Genomic DNA, 17,663 nt, shown 5'->3' on the forward strand with positions numbered 1-17,663 from the left:
CTGTGATCTGTGGACCCCAGGCTGGGAACTCCTGCCCTGTGGTAATCTCAGTGGCAGTGACCTCCACTCAACCTGTGATCTGTGGACCCCAGGCTGGGAACTCCTGCCCTGTGGTAATCTCAGTGGCAGTGACCTCCACTCAACCTGTGATCTGTGGACCCCAGGCTGGGAACTCCTGCCCTGTGGTAATCTCAGTGGCAGTGACCTCCACTCAACCTGTGATCTGTGGACCCCAGGCTGGGAACTCCTGCCCTGTGGTAATCTCAGTGGCAGTGACCTCCACTCAACCTGTGATCTGTGGACCCCAGGCTGGGAACTCCTGCCCTGTGGTAATCTCAGTGGCAGTGACCTCCACTCAACCTGTGATCTGTGGACCCCAGGCTGGGAACTCCTGCCCTGTGGTAATCTCAGTGGCAGTGACCTCCACTCAACCTGTGATCTGTGGACCCCAGGCTGGGAACTCCTGCCCTGTGGTAATCTCAGTGGCAGTGACCTCCATTCAACCTGTGATCTGTGGACCCCAGGCTGGGAACTCCTGCCCTGTGGTAATCTCAGTGGCAGTGACCTCCACTCAACCTGTGATCTGTGGACCCCAGGCTGGGAACTCCTGCCCTGTGGTAATCTCAGTGGCAGTGACCTCCACTCAACCTGTGATCTGTGGACCCCAGGCTGGGAACTCCTGCCCTGTGGTAATCTCAGTGGCAGTGACCTCCACTCAAACTGTGATCTGTGGACCCCAGGCTGGGAACTCCTGCCCTGTGGTAATCTCAGTGGCAGTGACCTCCACTCAACCTGTGATCTGTGGACCCCAGGCTGGGAACTCCTGCCCTGTGGTAATCTCAGTGGCAGTGACCTCCACTCAACCTGTGATCTGTGGACCCCAGGCTGGGAACTCCTGCCCTGTGGTAATCTCAGTGGCAGTGACCTCCACTCAACCTGTGATCTGTGGACCCCAGGCTGGGAACTCCTGCCCTGTGGTAATCTCAGTGGCAGTGACCTCCATTCAACCTGTGATCTGTGGACCCCAGGCTGGGAACTCCTGCCCTGTGGTAATCTCAGTGGCAGTGACCTCCACTCAACCTGTGATCTGTGGACCCCAGGCTGGGAACTCCTGCCCTGTGGTAATCTCAGTGGCAGTGACCTCCACTCAACCTGTGATCTGTGGACCCCAGGCTGGGAACTCCTGCCCTGTGGTAATCTCAGTGGCAGTGACCTCCACTCAAACTGTGATCTGTGGACCCCAGGCTGGGAACTCCTGCCCTGTGGTAATCTCAGTGGCAGTGACCTCCACTCAACCTGTGATCTGTGGACCCCAGGCTGGGAACTCCTGCCCTGTGGTAATCTCAGTGGCAGTGACCTCCACTCAACCTGTGATCTGTGGACCCCAGGCTGGGAACTCCTGCCCTGTGGTATTCTCAGTGGCAGTGACCTCCACTCAACCTGTGATCTGTGGACCCCAGGCTGGGAACTCCTGCCCTGTGGTAATCTCAGTGGCAGTGACCTCCACTCAACCTGTGATCTGTGGACCCCAGGCTGGGAACTCCTGCCCTGTGGTAATCTCAGTGGCAGTGACCTCCACTCAACCTGTTAGCACAGGTCAGGGAAAGCTGCATGACCGGAGAGGAACTTCTATCAGAACCAACAGGAATCAGAATCGGGTTTAACATCACTGGCATACGTCATGAAATTGTTGTTATGCAGTAGCAGTATATTGTAATAAATAATAAAAACTGTAAATTACAGTAAGTAATTGAATTAAAATTAAATTAAATAAGGAGTGAAAAAGGAGAAAAAGTAGCGAGGTAGTGTTCAAGGGTTCAATGTCCATTCAGAAATCAGATGCTGGGGGGGGGGGGGGGGGGGGAGAGAAGAAGAAGCTATTCCTGAGTGTGTGCCTTCAGGGTCCTGTATCTCCTTCCTGATGGTAACAATGACAAAAGGTCATGTTCTGGCTGATGGGGGTCCTTAATGAAGATGACTGTTTTTTGAGGCATCACTCCTTGAAGGTGTCTTGGATGCTGGGGAGGCTAGTGCCAATGACGCAGCTGACTGAGTTTGCAACTTTCTGCAGCTTGTTTCGATCCTGTGCAGTGCCCCACCCCATACCAGATGGTGAAGCAACCAGTTAGAATGCTCTCCATGGTAGATCTGTAGAAACCTGAGAGTCTCTTTGGTGACATACCAAATCTCCTCAAACTCCTAATGAAATATAGCCACTGCTTTGCCTTCTTTGTAGTTGCATCAACATGTTGGGCCCAGGATAGATCAAAATGCAAAAAGTTCAAAGTAAAATTTATTATCAGAGCGTCACCACATACAACCCTGAGATTCCTTTTCTGCGGGCATACTTAGCAAATCTATGGAAGAGTAACTTTAAGCAGGATCAATGAACAACAGACTGCGAAAATGTAAATATAAATAAATAGCGATAAATAACGTGAGCATGAAATAACAAGAAAAACAAGAATCCTTAAAGTGAGACTTTCAGCTGTGGGAACACCAGAAAAACAATTAGTGTAGTTATCCCCTTTTGTTCAAGAGCCTAATGGTTGAGGGTAGTTACTGTTCTTGAACCTGGTGGTGTGAGTCCTGAGGCTCCTGTACGTTCTACCTGATGGCAGCAGCAAGAAAAGAGCACGGCCTGGGTGGTGAGGATCTTTGATGATGGTTGCTGCTTTTCTAGGGCACTGTTTCATGTAGATGTGCTCAATGGTTGGGAGGGCTTTACCCATGATGTACTGGGCTGACCTTTTGTAGGAGGCTCAAAGGCATTATTGTTCCCATAGCAGACTGTAATGCAGCCAGTTAGCACACTTTCCACCACACATCTATAGAAGTTTGCCAAGGTTTTTGATGACGTGCCAAATCTCCACAGACTCCTGAGGAAGTAGAGGCACCGCCATACTTTCTCTGCAGTTACATTTATATGATGTGTCCATGACAGATCCTCTGAGATAGTGACACCCAGGATCTTAAAGTTGCTGACTCTCTCTACCTCTAATCCTCCAATGAATACTGGCTCATGGACCTCTGGTTTTCCTCTCCTAAAGTTTACAATCGCCTCCTTAGTTTTGCTGAGATCGAGTGAGAGGTTGTTGTTGTTACACCACTCAGCCAAATTTCTGATCACTCAATGAGTACTGGTGTGTGTTCCCTCATCTTACCCCTTCTGAGTCCATCATCAATTCTTTGGTGTCACTAATATTGAATCCAAGGTTGTTGCTGCGACAGTACTCAACTAGCTGATCTCTCTCGCTTCTGTACACCTTGACAACATCTGAAATTCTGCCAAGAATAGTTGTGTCATCAGCAAATTTATAATTGGCATTTGAACTGTGCCTAGCCTCACAATCATGGGTGTAGAGAATACAGCACACATCCTTGAGGTGCACCAGTGTTGATTATTAGCGAGGTGGAGATGTTATTTCTGATCTGCACAGTCTGTGGGATGGCACAGTAAAGAGAAATGAGGGGATCTGCATGATCTGGTTACACACAGAGGAGTTGCTGATAAGAATATGCAAATAATTCTCTCATCTATTTAAATCTTGAACTGAGGTGGAAAATAATCCAACAATAAAAAAAAAGTTACCAAGATTGTTTCCTTCCACAATTCGAGATAGGATTTGGCAGATGTGCAGCTTCTTTGCCTGTTTGGACTTTATAATGGAAGGCTGCTGAATAAAACCTAAAAGAAAAGAAATTGTCAGTATTACTGTTTACTAAGTTCATAAAAATATCCTATGAATTGTAAAAACTTCTTTTCTCCCCCCCAAATAACACATTTGAAACAATGAAATTGAAAATGCGTTGTCATGCTTTGCCAGGTCCTCTGAGAAGAAATAGCAAACAGGCCAAAAATCACAAAATGGTCATATAGCATTGAAGAGATTTGTCAGGCAAAGAAGCTATTTGAAATTAAGCGGCTCCAAGAGCAGTCGAACAATTTACACAAAAAGTGAAAGGGTCAGGAATGAGGTAGAAGGGATGGAAACAATGGCAACATGCATGGTTAAAGACGTTACCCTAAAGGAGAAAGAGATTCTCCTGGTTACCAATCCAGGAGGCATGAGAACAGATGCCTTAACAGTTGCACCAGAGAATATAAAGACAATTAAAGATGGAAGCCCAGAGCGTAAGTTGCATAAAGGAAAACAATTATTGATGAATCTGGCCTTTTCCCTACTCTTCTTTTTGACCTTGCCAAACAGATCTCGGCCAATATTTTGATGAACTCTAATACTCTTCCTCTATAGGAGGAGTTCGGCTCACCACAAAATACAACATGATCATTAGAATAACTTGATGCTCCTAATCACTACATGCTTCAGTATTTATTGGTATGCATTAGGGTCCAAATGGGATTCTAATTCCATTTTTGCTATAATCCCACACATAATATGAAACAATCTAAACCACAGCATAACTTATTAGCTTCACGTGTTCCAGCGATAATAAAAGGAACCAGGACTGAAACCCTCCAGTACTGATACAGCACTCTGCTCTACAAACTTGAGTTAGGGTGCAAGTCCTGCACAGCACTACCTTAAAATTTGCTTAGAGATACAAAACACTGAAGATGCTGGAATCCAGAGAGAGAAAAAAGAGTTGCTGGAGGAATTCAGCAGTTCAGGCAGCATCTGAGGGAAATAAGACTGTCGATGTTTTGAGTCAAGACCCTTCATCCGGAATGTCGTGTAGAGGGAAAAAGGATGTGCAGGCAGAGGAGACTGTAGACACTAGAATCTTCATAGGAAATTTATTCTCAAAGTACATATGTCCCCTTACTTATACAACCCTGAGATTCATTTACTTGCAGGTATTCATGGCATCCAAGAAACACAATGCAATCAACGAAAAACTGCACCCAACAGGAAGGGCAAACAATCGATGTGCACAAAAGACAGCAAACTGTACAAATACAAAAGAAAAGCATAGAAATAATAAAGATAATAAATATTGAGAACATGAGGTGAGCCTTTGAAAGTGAGTCCATAGCTTACTTTCAAAGTTTGGAGAAGGAAGTCGGATGAGCAGAACGGGAGTGCGGCAGGAGCCATTTTGATTTTTTTCTTATTCTCATCGGAGATACGAGAGGCGGGACTGCGCAGGCGTGTAATGTCGGGCAGTGAAGCGGGGAAGATATTAAAAGGTCACAGCCTTAAACAGCGGGCAGCAGAGTGAAGGCTTAAAGGCTTTGGCTCAACAGGCTTAGGCAGAAGCAGGCAAGGTAGGTTTAGGTTTCAGTTTTTCCTGTTATTTGAGGAAAGGGGAAGTATGAGTGTGAGGGCAGCTTGTTGTTCTCGGTGTTGGATGTGGGAGGTCCTGGAGTCTCCTAGCCACCCGGACGTCCACATCTGCGCCAGGTGCGCCGAGCTGCAGCTCCTAAGGGACCGTGTTAGGGAACTGGAGCTGCAGCTCGATGACCTTCGTATGGTCAGGGAGAGTGAAGAGTTCATAGAGGAGTTATAGGCAGATGGTCACACCGGGGCCACAGGAGGCAGACAGGTGGGTCACGGTTAGGAGGGGGAAGGGGAAGAGTCAGGTACTAGAGAGTACCCCAGTGGCTGTACCCCTTGACAATAAGTATTCCTGTTTGAGTACTGTTGGGGGGGACAGCCTACCTGGGGGAAGCAACAGTGGCTGTGCCTCTGGCACAGAGTCCGACCCCATAGCTCAGAAGGGTAGTGAAAGGAAGAGGAAGGCAGTAGTAATAGAGGACTCGATAGTTAGGGGGTCAGATAGGCGATTCTGTGGATGCAGTCAGGAGACCCGGATGCTACTTTGCCTCCCTGGTGCCAGGGTCCAGGATGTTTCTGATCGCATCCAAGATATCCTGAAGTGGGAGGGTGAGGAGCCAGAGGTCGTGGTACATATAGGTACCAATGACATAGGTAGGAAAAGGGAAGAGTTCCTGAAAGGAGATTATAGGGAGTTAAGAAGGCAGTTGAGAAGAAGGACCGCAAAGGTAGTAATCTCGGGATTACTGTCTGTGCCACGCGACAGTGGGAGTAGGAATGGAATGAGGTGGAGGATAAATGCGTGGCTGAGGGATTGGAGCAGGGGGCAGGGATTCAAGTTTCTGGATCATTGGGACCTCTTTTTGGATAGGTGTGACCTGTACAAAAAAGACGGGTTACACTTGAATCCTAGGGGGACCAATATCCTGGCGGGAAGGTTTAATAGAGTTGCTAGGGAGGGTTTAAACTAATTTGGCAGGGGGATGGGAACCGGAATGATGGAGCGGAGGAGAAGGAAAACAGAAATAGATCTAAGGTAGTGAGCAGTAAGGATGTCAGGAAGGACAGGCAGGTGATGGAGCAAATTTACAGCCATTGGGATGAGTTGCAGTGAAATCAATGCAAAAAGTACCAAATACTGGACTTAAGGTGTTATACTTAAATGCACACAGCATAAGGAATAAGGTGGATAATCTTGTTATACAGTTACAGATTGGCAGGTATGATATTGTGGCCATCACTGAGACGTGGCTAAAGGATGCATGTCTCTGGGAGCTGAACGTCCAAGGATTCACGGTGTATCGGAAGGATAGGCAGGAAGGTAGAGGGGGGTAGCGTGGCTTTAATGGTAAGAAATGATATTAAATCGAGGGATCAGAAGGTACAGAATCTTTATGGGTTGAGCTAAGAAATCGCAGGGGTAAATGGACCCTGATGGCAGTTATCTACAGGCCTCCAAACAGCTGCAGTGATGTGGACTACAAATTACAACAGGAAATAGAAAAGGCTTACCAGAAGGGCAGTGTTACGATAATTGTAGGGGATTTTAACATGCGAGTGGATTGGGAAAATCAGGTCGGCACTGGATCTCAAGAGAGAGAATTTGTAGAATGTCTACGAGATGGCTTTTTAGAACAGCTTGCTGTTGAGCCCACTAGGGGATCAGCTGTACTGGATTGGGTATTGTGTAATGAACCAGAGGTGATTAGAGAGACAGAAGTGAAGGAACCCTTAGGAGGCAGTGATCACAACATGCCTGAGTTCACTGTGAAATTTGAGAAAGAGAAGCCGAAATCCGATGTGTCGGTATTTCAGTGGAGTAAAGGAAATTACAGTGGCATGAGAGAGGAACTGACCAAGGTTGACACTAGCGGGAAGGACGGCAGAGCAGCAGTGGCTGGAGTTTATGCGAGAAGTGAGGACAATGCAAGACAGATATATTCCAAAGAAGAAGAAATTTTCGAATGGAAAAAGGATGCAACCGTGGCTGACAAGAGAAGTCAAAGCCAAAGTAAAAGCAAAGCAGAGGGTATACAAGGAAGCAAAAATTAGTGGGAAGACAGAGGATTGGGAAGTTTTTAAAAGCTTACAAAAGTAAACTAAAAAGGTCATTAAGAGGGAAATCAAGAGGGAAAAGATGAACTATGAAAGGAAACTAGCAAATAATATCAAAGAGGATACTAAAAGCTTTTTCAAGTATATAAAGAGTAAAAGACAGGTGAGAGTAGATATAGGACTGATAGAAAATGATGCTGGGGAAATTGTAATGGGAGATAAGGAGATGGTGGAGGAACCAAACGAGTATTTTGCATCAGTCTTCACTGAGGAAGACATCAGCAATATACCGGACATTCAAGGGTGTCAGGGAAGAGAAATATGTGCAGTCACAATTACGACAGAGAAAGTACTCAGGAAGCCGAATAGTCTAAGGGTAGATAAATCTCCTCGACCAGATGGAATGCACCCTCATGTTCTGAAGGAAGTAGTAGTGGAGATTGCAGAGGCATTAGCAATGAGCTTTCAAAAGTCGATAGATTCTGGCCTGGTTCCGGAGGACTGGAAGATTGCAAATGTCACTCCGCTATTTAAGAAGGGGGCAAGGAAGCAAAAAGGAAATTATAGACCTGTTAGCTTGACATCGGTGATTGGGAAGTTGTTGGAGTCGATTGTCAAGGATGAGGTTACTGAGTACCTGGAGGCATATGACAAGATAGGCAGAACTCAGCATGGTTTCCTTAAAGGAAAATCCTGCCTGACAAACCTAGTGCAATTTTTTGAGGAAATGACAAGTAGGCTAGACAAGGGAGATGCAGTGGATGTTGTGTATTTGGATTTTCAGAAGGCCTTTGACAAGGTGCCGCACATGAGGCTGCTAAGCAAGATAAGAGCCCATGGAATTACGGGGAAGTTACAAACGTGCATAGAATGTTGGTTGATTGGCATGAAACAGAGAGTGGGAATAAAGGGATCCCATTCTGGTTGGTTGCCGGTTACCAATGGTGTTCCACAGGGGTCTGTGTTGGGGCCGCTTCTATTTACATTGTATATCAACAATTTGGATTATGGAATAGATGGTTTTGTGGCTAAGTTTGCTGATGATACAAAGATAGGTGCAGGGGCCGGTAGTGCTGAGGAAATAGAGAGTCTGCAGAGAGACTTGGATAGATTGGGGGAATGGGCAAAGAAGTGGCAAATGAATTACAATGTCGAAAAGTGTACGGTCATGGTCATGGTAGAAGAAATAAACGGGCAGACTATTATTTAAATGGGGAGAGAATTCAAAGTTCTGAGATGCAACGGGACTTGGGAGTCCTCATGCAGGATACCCTTAAGGTTAACCTCCAGGTTGAGTCGGTGGTGAAGAAGGCAAATGCAATGTTGGCATTCATTTCTAGAGGAATAGAGTAGAGGAGCAAGGATGTGATGTTGAGGCTCTATAAGGCACTGGTAAGACCTCACTTGGAGTACTGTGTGCAGTTTTGGGCTCCTTATTTAAGAAAGGATGTGCTGACATTGGAGAGGGTTCAGAGAAGATTCACTAAAATGATTCCGGGAATGAGAGGGCTAACATATGAGGAACATTTGACTGCTCTTGGACTGTACTCCTTGGAGTTTAGAAGAATGAGAGGGGACCTCATAGAAACATTTCGAATGTTGAAAGACATGGACAGAGTGGACGTGGCAAAGTTGTTTCCCATAGTGGTGGAGTCTAGTACGAGAGAACATGACTTGAGGATTGCAGCGCGCCCATTCAGAACATAGAAGCAAAAATATTTTTTCAGCCAGGGGGTGGTAAATCTATGGAACTTGTTGCCACGGGCGGCAGTGAAGGCTAAGTCATTGGGTGTATTTAAGGCAGAGATTGAAAGGTATCTGAGTAGTCAGGGCATCAAAGTTTATGGTGGGAAGGCAGGGGAATGGGACTTAAAAGGGAGATTGGATCAGCTTATGATGAAACGGCGGAGCAGACTAGATGGGCCGAATGGCTGACTTCTGCTCCTTTGTCTTATGGTCTTACGGGAACAATTCAGTGATGGGGTGAGTAAAATTATCCCTCTGGTTCAAGAGTCAGATGACTGAGTGATAATTACAACCCTGAACCTGGTGGTGTGGATCCAGAGGCTTTAGTACCTTTGTCCTGATGGCAGCAGTTAGAACAGAGCATGGGCTGCATGATGAGGGTTCTTGATGATGGATGCTGCTTTCCTGTGGCAGTGGTCCATGTAGATGTGCTGGGAAGGCTTTACCCACGATGGACAGAGGTGTATCCACTACTTTTTGTACAATTTTCCATATGCAGGCCACGATGCAACCAATCACAATACAACCAATCACCACACATCAAACGAAGTCTGTCAAAGGTTTAGATACTTGCTGTAAGATTCAAAATTAAGATGTGCGTTTCTGAAAGAGGTCTGGGTTAAAGTCAGAGGACAAATGTGATTTAATTATGTCTGGGGACAAATGTGATTTAATTATGTCTGGGTTAAAGTCTGTAAACAAATGTGATTTAATTATGAATGCAGAAGCCCTGACAAGATTAACTGTTTGTGGAATCATTGAAGTCCTGAGATATGGACTATTGTTTTACAGAAATGTGTAAAAAAACAACTCCAAATATGGAATGGGAAAACACTGTGTACCTCTCGAGTCAGGGAGGGGAGGGGTAAGGAAGAAGGATAAAATCTGCTGCCCTGTAAGGTTCAGGGTTCCCTTCTCTGAGGGAGCCCAGCTCTGCAGAACTGTTAATAAACTTTGTTTCCTTGAATTTGTCTTGAAGCCATTATTCGGGAACGTGGCCCGTTTCTGACAACTTGGGGGCTCGTCCGGGATCCACACTCCGGCCGTGAGGGGGGCAAGGAAGGACATCGGAGAAGGTGCACCCTGCCGAGTTCGGCAGTCCCTGATTCCTTGCTCATCGCCCCGCGCGGCTTGAGCGAGTGATATCTGGCGGACTCAAGGAAACAAAGAGGGGTTGTCGAGGCAGTTGAGACAGTGAGCGATCGAGTAATTTCTGTGCACAGGACCCAGGTAAGAAATTAAATTCCTGTAGAGATGTAGTACACAAGAATCATGGAACTGCGGGGTTCCTGCAGGTGGATCCTCCTGTAGAGACGTAGTACACGAGAATTGTGGAACTGCGGGGTGCCTGCAGGTGAATTCCTGGGCGATCGCGGGAATACAGGTTCCAGAATTGGACAGGAGTGACCGAGCTAGGTGGGTCACATTCAAATTAAATTCCTGCAGAGATGTAGTGCACGAGAATTGTGGAATTACGGGGTGCCTGCGGGTGGATTGGAACCGGGCAAGTCCTCGAGATGGGGAATAAGGGGTCTAAGAGAGAAAAGGGTAAAGGAATCCAGGCGCCAATGATGAAAAATACCCCAGGGTACCCCCTGATAGTCCGTTGGGACGGATGCTAGAAAATTGGGATTACGGGAGGCGAAAAGGGAAGTCAAAGAGAAAAATGATACAGTACTGTGAATTATGGTCCCGCCAGCCGATCCAAGGGTCGGCTGTGTGGTGGCCTAAGTTCGGGTCTAGCGAGGATTGGGTACAACAAGCCCTTAATCTGTACGTGAATTCAAAACCTAACGTTAAACCCGAAGAAAGTGATTATGCCCTATGCTGGTTACCAACGACAAATAGTTATAAGTTGAAAACGATAAAGGAAGGGGAACAGAAAAAGAATACATGGGAGGTGCTCGACCATCTGCCGCCCCCATATGTGCCCCCTACCGCTCCAGAAATTGAAGACCCTGAGGAAAGGGGAAGTGAAAATGAGTTGGCAGCTGCAGGAGATGCAGTCCAGGGTGAAGAGGAAACGGAGCGTGCAAAACCGCGGGGTGCAGAAGCTAGGAGGGTGCAAACCAGGTCACAGACAGTTAAAACTAACAAAGAGGAAGTCGAACAGGCTACCAAGCTATGTCCTCTAAGAGAAGTGCCTATGGCAGGGGGAGTTGGGGGAACGGGATATGTGAACGTCCCCCTGACGAGTACCGAGGTAAGAAACTTCAAAAAGGAAATGAAAGGCCTATTAGAAGACCCCATGGGCCTGGCTGAACAGTTGGACCAATTTTTAGGACCTAACACCTATACCTGGGATGAAATGCACTCGATTATGGGAACCTTGTTTTCCACCCAGGAGAGACAAATGATAAGACAGGCAGCCATGGTGATATGGGAAAGAGAAGGAGAACAAGGACAAGTAGAACCACAACAGAAATTCCCCCTTGTAGACCCAGGATGGAATAAGCAAACAGAAGGGGGCCGGAAAAATATGAGGGATATGCGAGAATTCCTAATAAAGGGGATAAGGCAGGCGGTCCCTAAGGGACACAATTTCACCAAAGCCTTCGGGAACCACCAGAACCCCGATGAGACCCCGACCGATTTCCTGGATAGGATTCGGAAAAATATGCAACAATATGCCGGGGTAGACCCAGAGACAGAGGTGGGACAACAACTAATTCGAGTAGAGCTTGTGTCCAAAGCCTGGCCGGACATTAGGAAAAAGCTGGAGAAAATGGAAGATTGGAACAGCAAGCCCTTGAGTGAATTACTCCGTGAGGCTCAGAAGGTCTTTGTCAGAAGGGACGAAGAGAAACAAAAGAAGACGGCAAGGATAATGGTCCAGACAGTGCGACAAGTAACCGCAGATAGTAGAGAGAGAGACAGGGACCATGATTGGATCGAGGTAGTAGCCAGGAGCAAGGAGGAGGGCCAAGGAAGGCTTTAAGATGTTTTCATTGCAATGGAGAGGGACACTTCAGGCGCGAGTGCCCCAGATACCGACGGGAAGTGCGCTCGTACGCCATGATGGAAGAAGAGTACTAGGGGGGTCGGGGGTTCTAACCCTTGGGAAAAAGATCATCGGCAGGAACCCCTGGTAAACTTAAAAGTAGGTCCCCAAGGGTGTGACACAACCTTCATGGTCGACTCAGGAGCTGAAAGATCGAGTATAATAGAGATACCATCAGGGACCCAGACCGGAGCAAAACTGATGGGAGTATCCGGTATCGGAGGAAAGACAATACAAGTGCCAATTGTGGACAACGTGAAAATTGAACATGAGGATAGGGTAACGGGACAGGACCTACTTTTGTTACCCTCTGCGAGATTCAACCTGCTCGGGCGGGATCTGCAAGTCAGGCTAGGCATCGGGACTGTGCCCAGGAACGGGAAGATAATGGTACAGCTGTTTGCCCTCAGGGAAGAAGACGATAGGAAAATAAGCCCGGAGGTATGGTACCAGGAAGGGAACCGGGGGGGGGTTTGAACGTCCCCCCCCCCCTTGCAAATCTCACTATTACCTAACAGTTCGCCAGTACGGAGAAAACAGTACCCTATTTCAATGGAAGGGAGGAAAGGCCTGCAACCGGTAATAGAAGGACTGATCGCAGATGGACTTTTGGAAGAGTGTATGTCACCATAACACCCCGATCCTCCCGGTGAGGAAGCCGGACGGAAGTTACAGGATGGTCCAAGACTTGAGGGGCTTAAACGCGGTGGTACAGACTCGGTACCCTGTAGTCCCCAATCCCTACACACTGATGAGCAAGATCTCCCCTGACCATGAATGGTTCAGTGTAATAGATCTAAAAGACGCCTTCTGGAGTTGCCCGCTAGAAGAGAGCAGTCGTGACATGTTTGCGTTCGAATGGAAGTACCATACCCCGTGGCATCCCCAGAGTTCGGGAAGAGTAGAACGAATGAACAGCACCCTGAAGGCACAGCTAACCAAGTTGATGTTGGAAACCAAGCTACCATGGACCAAGTGTTTGCCGATCGCTCTCCTGAGAATACGTACAGCGCCCCGCAAGGATATAGGAATATCTCCTTGTGAGATGCTCTTTGGACTGCCATATTGGAATAAAATAGAGGGGTATCCCACACTACAGGGGGGTGATTTATTTGTAAAGAACAATTTACTGGCCATGTCCCGTTCCTTTGCAGAACTGCGGAAAAAGGGTCTCTTGGCCCAGACTCCGCCGCTCGACTTTGCTTTACATCAGATCGTGCCTGGAGATTGGGTTCTGGTAAGGACCTGGAAGCCGGAGAAGTTACAGCCACAGTGGGAAGGCCCTTTCCAGGTCCTGCTAACAACAGAGGCGGCTGTACGGACAAAAGAAAAAGGGTGGACACACGCATCAAGGGTAAAAGGACCGGTGAAGCCCGAAAGCCGCACTGAGTGGACCTGTGTTCCCGGTGAAGAACCGTTGGTGGTGAAGCTAAAAAGGCAGCAAAAATGAACTCTATGTGGACTGTAACATTATTGACTGTAATATATTTGATTCTATATGTCGGGGAAATTGAAGGGAAATGTGACAAGTGCAGAACCGTGGTACGAGTGGGGCAGAGGGTGTTCCCAGGATCATTTGTGTCCCACTCGCATGTAAATGACCGTTGTTATGATAAAAGCAGAAGGGTGTTGGGAAAATGGTAAGCCGTACTATCAGGTCTATAATAAAGGCGGTTGGTGGCGAACAGTACTCTGGATGGTGGGAGGTGGATTAATGAGTTTGATGCTTTTACCCTGCCTCATTCCCTGTGTACAAGCACTAATAAGACGAAGTGTGTCACAACTTCAGGCAATAGCAATACCTCAGCACGGCACTGGCATTGGAGCTGTTGGCAAAACAGCAGAGCCAGATGCGAACAGCAATATACCAGAACAGGCTGGCTGTGGATTACCTATTGGCCTCTGAAGGCGGGGTATGTAGGAAGTTCAATCTTACAAACTGTTGCCTTAAGATAGACGACAGTGGAAAGGCCGTGTTAAAAATATCCGACAAAATTCGGAAACTGACCCACGTGCCAGTACAAAACTGGAGATCCCTGGGGAACATGAGTTGGCTAGACGGGCTACTGGGAGGTAGTTGGTGGCGCACCGCTCTCCTAGTAGCAGGCGGGGGTCTAATGATTCTCTTACTTTTGCCGTGTTTGATTCCTTGTATACGAACACTGATCAGGCGCAGTATATTCCAGCTCCAGGCAGTAACATGTCCCAACATGGGACAAACGAGCTAAAACCTATGCTATTAAAGAAGAAAGCTGACCCTCCACGGGGGGGCGGAGGAAGGGTGGTGGGCCCCCTGGGAGTGAGAGAAATGCTAGCTGAAACGCACATCTTAAAAAGAAAAAGGGTGGAATTGTAAGATTCAAAATTAAGATGTGCGTTTCTGAAAGAGGTCTGGGTTAAATTCAGAGGACAAATGTGATTTAATTATGTCCGGGGACAAATGTGATTTAATTATGTCTGGGTTAAAGTCTGTAAACAAATGTGATTTAATTATGAATGCAGAAGCCCTGACAAGATTAACTGTTTGTGGAATCATTGAAGTCCTGAGATATGGACTATTGTTTTACAGAAATGTGTAAAAAAACAACTCCAAATATGGAATGGGAAAACACTGTGTACCTCCCGAGTCAGGGAGGGGAGGGGTAAGGAAGAAGGATAAAATCTGCTGCCCTGTAAGGTTCAGGGTTCCCTTCTCTGAGGGAGCCCAGCTCTGCAGAACTGTTAATAAACTTTGTTTCCTTGAATTTGTCTTGAAGCCATTATTCGGGAACGTGGCCCGTTTCTGACACTTGCTAACTTCTAAGGAAATAGAGGCAGCACTGTGCTTTCTTCCTAATTGCATTTACGTGCTGGGCCGAGGACAGGTCCTCTGAATTGATAATACCGAGGAATTTAAATTTGCTGAACCTTTCTACGCCTGATCGATCCCTTGATGAAGACTGGCTCAGGGAGCTTTTGTTTCCCTCCGCTGAAGTCAATACTAGAGAATGGTCTCGATGATATTGAATGAGAGAGGCTAGATTTTAAATCTTCCTCCTAAATACTGATGACAGTGGTGTCGTCTACAAACTTAAAGATGGCAATGGAACTGTGTTTAGCCTCACAGTCATAAGTATAAAGCGAGAAATGCAGGGTGCACCTGTGATTACCGAGTTTGTGGAAGAAATGTAGTTGCCAATCCGAACTGAATTGAGGCTACAAGTGAGGAAACCGAGGATTCAACTACGCGAGTCTGGAAGCTTATTGATTAGTTTTGGGGTGATAACAGTATTGAATCTGGCGGAGAAATGCCGGAAGAACAAGGTAGATTGAGGGGGAAGGAGATATTAGCGTTTCAAATTGAGACTCTCCATTGGGACGGAGGAAATGATAAGTTATGTGCTTTAAATTCAATGAAATATAAATAATCATCGAGAGTCGTGTTTACTGACCGTTCATGGTGTCCCTTATCATTCGAAACTCCTCGAACATTCCTGCCCCGAAATAGCGGTAGAGACTGTAACCCATGAAATCCACGATCCAGCCGCTTGCCACCTCCATCATCTGAAAAAAGTCACGACTGAGAGACAAACTGTTCTGCACCGAATTCCGTGCCTTACTCCCTTTGCACGCCGCCATCTTCCCCTCGTTTGTATGCAAAACAGGCACGGCGTGCCCCGGCCAAAATAATTCCGCCGTCCGCCGAATCCCGACCAGAATAGTTCCGCCGTCCGCCGAGCCCCAACTAACTAGTTCCGCCGTCCGCCGAGCCCCAACTAACTAGTTCCGCCGTCCGCCGAGCCCCAACTAACTAGTTCCGCCATCCGCCGTCCTCCACCAAAATGGGTACGATGCCCCTCTTGTTGGAGGTCGACGGATGGATGTATAAATTTTTGTATTGGGGAGCTAGATAGATAGATACTTTATTCATCCCCATGGGGAAATTCAACTTTTTTCCAATGTCCCATACACTTGTTGTAGCCAAACTAATTACATACAATACTTAACTCAGTAAAAAAAATATGATATGCATCTAAATCGCTATCTCATAAAGAATTAATAATAGCTTTTAAAAAGTTCTTAAGTCCTGGCGGTTGAATTGTAAAGCCTAATGGCATTGGGGAGTATTGACCTCTTCATCCTGTCTGAGGAGCATTGCATCGATAGTAACCTGTCGCTGAAACTGCTTCTCTGTCTCTGGATGGTGCTATGTAGAGGATGTTCAGAGTTATCCATAATTGACCGTAGCCTACTCAGCGCCCTTCGCTCAGCTACCGATGTTAAACTCTCCAGTACTTTGCCCACGACAGAGCCCGCCTTCCTTACCAGCTTATTAAGTCGTGAGGCGTCCCTCTTCTTAATGCTTCCTCCCCAACACGCCACCACAAAGAAGAGGGCGCTCTCCACAACTGACCTATAGAACATCTTCAGCATCTCACTACAGACATTGAATGACGCCAACCTTCTAAGGAAGTACAGTCGACTCTGTGCCTTCCTGCACAAGGCATCTGTGTTGGCAGTCCAGTCTAGCTTCTCGTCTAACTGTACTCCCAGATACTTGTAGGTCTTAACCTGCTCCACACATTCTCCATTAATGATCACTGGCTCCATATGAGGCCTAGATCTCCTAAAGTCCACCACCATCTCCTTGGTCTTGGTGATATTGAGACGCAGGTAGTTTGAGTTGCACCATATCACAAAGTCCTGTATCAGTTTCCTATACTCCTCCTCCTGTCCATTCCTGACACACCCCACTATGGCCGTGTCATCAGCGAACTTCTGCACATGGCAGGACTCCGAGTTATATTGGAAGTCTGATGTGTACAGGGTGAACAGGACCGGAGAGAGCTAGGCCTTTTTTGTGCATGGACTCTATCAATAACCCCATGTCGGGAACCCCTGATAAATTTACTCTTCCTCTCATCGCACTTTCCCTGAACACACAACCCTCCACTCACATTTGACACTGCCAGTCCAATTCCCCCCTCTGATCCCAGCTCTCATCCGGGCCCGGCCTTCACCATCCCCTCTCTGAGGCAGAACATTCTTCCCTTAGTAAGGGCTTCACCTTTGTCCCCCTGCGCCCACACCTCCGTCTCCACCATGTCTGCTCTCAAGATGATGCTTTTCATACCAGAACAAAGACCACTGCAACTTTCCCTTCCACAACACTTACAAAGCACTCTCCTGTCCACCGTTTGGGAAGTCTGACCACTTCTCCATCCTGCTTCTGCCCGTGTACAGGCAGAAACTGAAACAAGAGACAGCCATAGTTAAAACCGTCCACTATTGGTCTGATCAATCAGTCTCCACTACTTTGATGATGTCAACTGGAATGTCTTTTATGATGAGGATGTCTCTAAGTTCACAGAAAGGGATACGAGTTTTATCTGGAAGTGCATTGAGGATGTTGTCCCCCCAAAATTGGTCAGGGTCTATCCAAACCAGAAACCCAGGGTCAACAGTTCCATGCGAGCTGCACTCACTGCACGAGACAGAGCTTTCATCACCGGTAACCACCAGGAACTCAAAAAAATACTGTACGATCTACAAAAAGTCATCAAGGCAGCGAAATGACAATACAGAGACAAGATCCCGACACAACTCCCCACCAACAACACACGCAGCTTATGGCAAAGTCT

General features: G+C 47.0%; 1 protein-coding gene across 1 annotated transcript in view; it reads right to left on the bottom strand.

Moving 5' to 3' along the window:
• Positions 1–15,727, bottom strand: part of terf1 (telomeric repeat binding factor (NIMA-interacting) 1) — a 69,641-nt gene extending 53,914 nt beyond the window's left edge. Inside the window, exons 1-2 of the mRNA XM_073040559.1 lie at positions 15,474–15,727; positions 3,593–3,688 (exon numbers count right to left, since the gene is read on the bottom strand). Coding sequence (XP_072896660.1) covers positions 3,593–3,688; positions 15,474–15,660 — 283 coding nt within the window. The 5' untranslated portion in view covers positions 15,661–15,727. The remainder of the gene's footprint in view (positions 1–3,592; positions 3,689–15,473) is intronic.
• Positions 15,728–17,663: the final 1,936 nt, after the last annotated feature.

The sequence above is a fragment of the Hemitrygon akajei genome, chromosome 1, assembly GCF_048418815.1.
Source record: "Hemitrygon akajei chromosome 1, sHemAka1.3, whole genome shotgun sequence".
Classification (NCBI taxonomy): Eukaryota; Metazoa; Chordata; class Chondrichthyes; order Myliobatiformes; family Dasyatidae; genus Hemitrygon; species Hemitrygon akajei.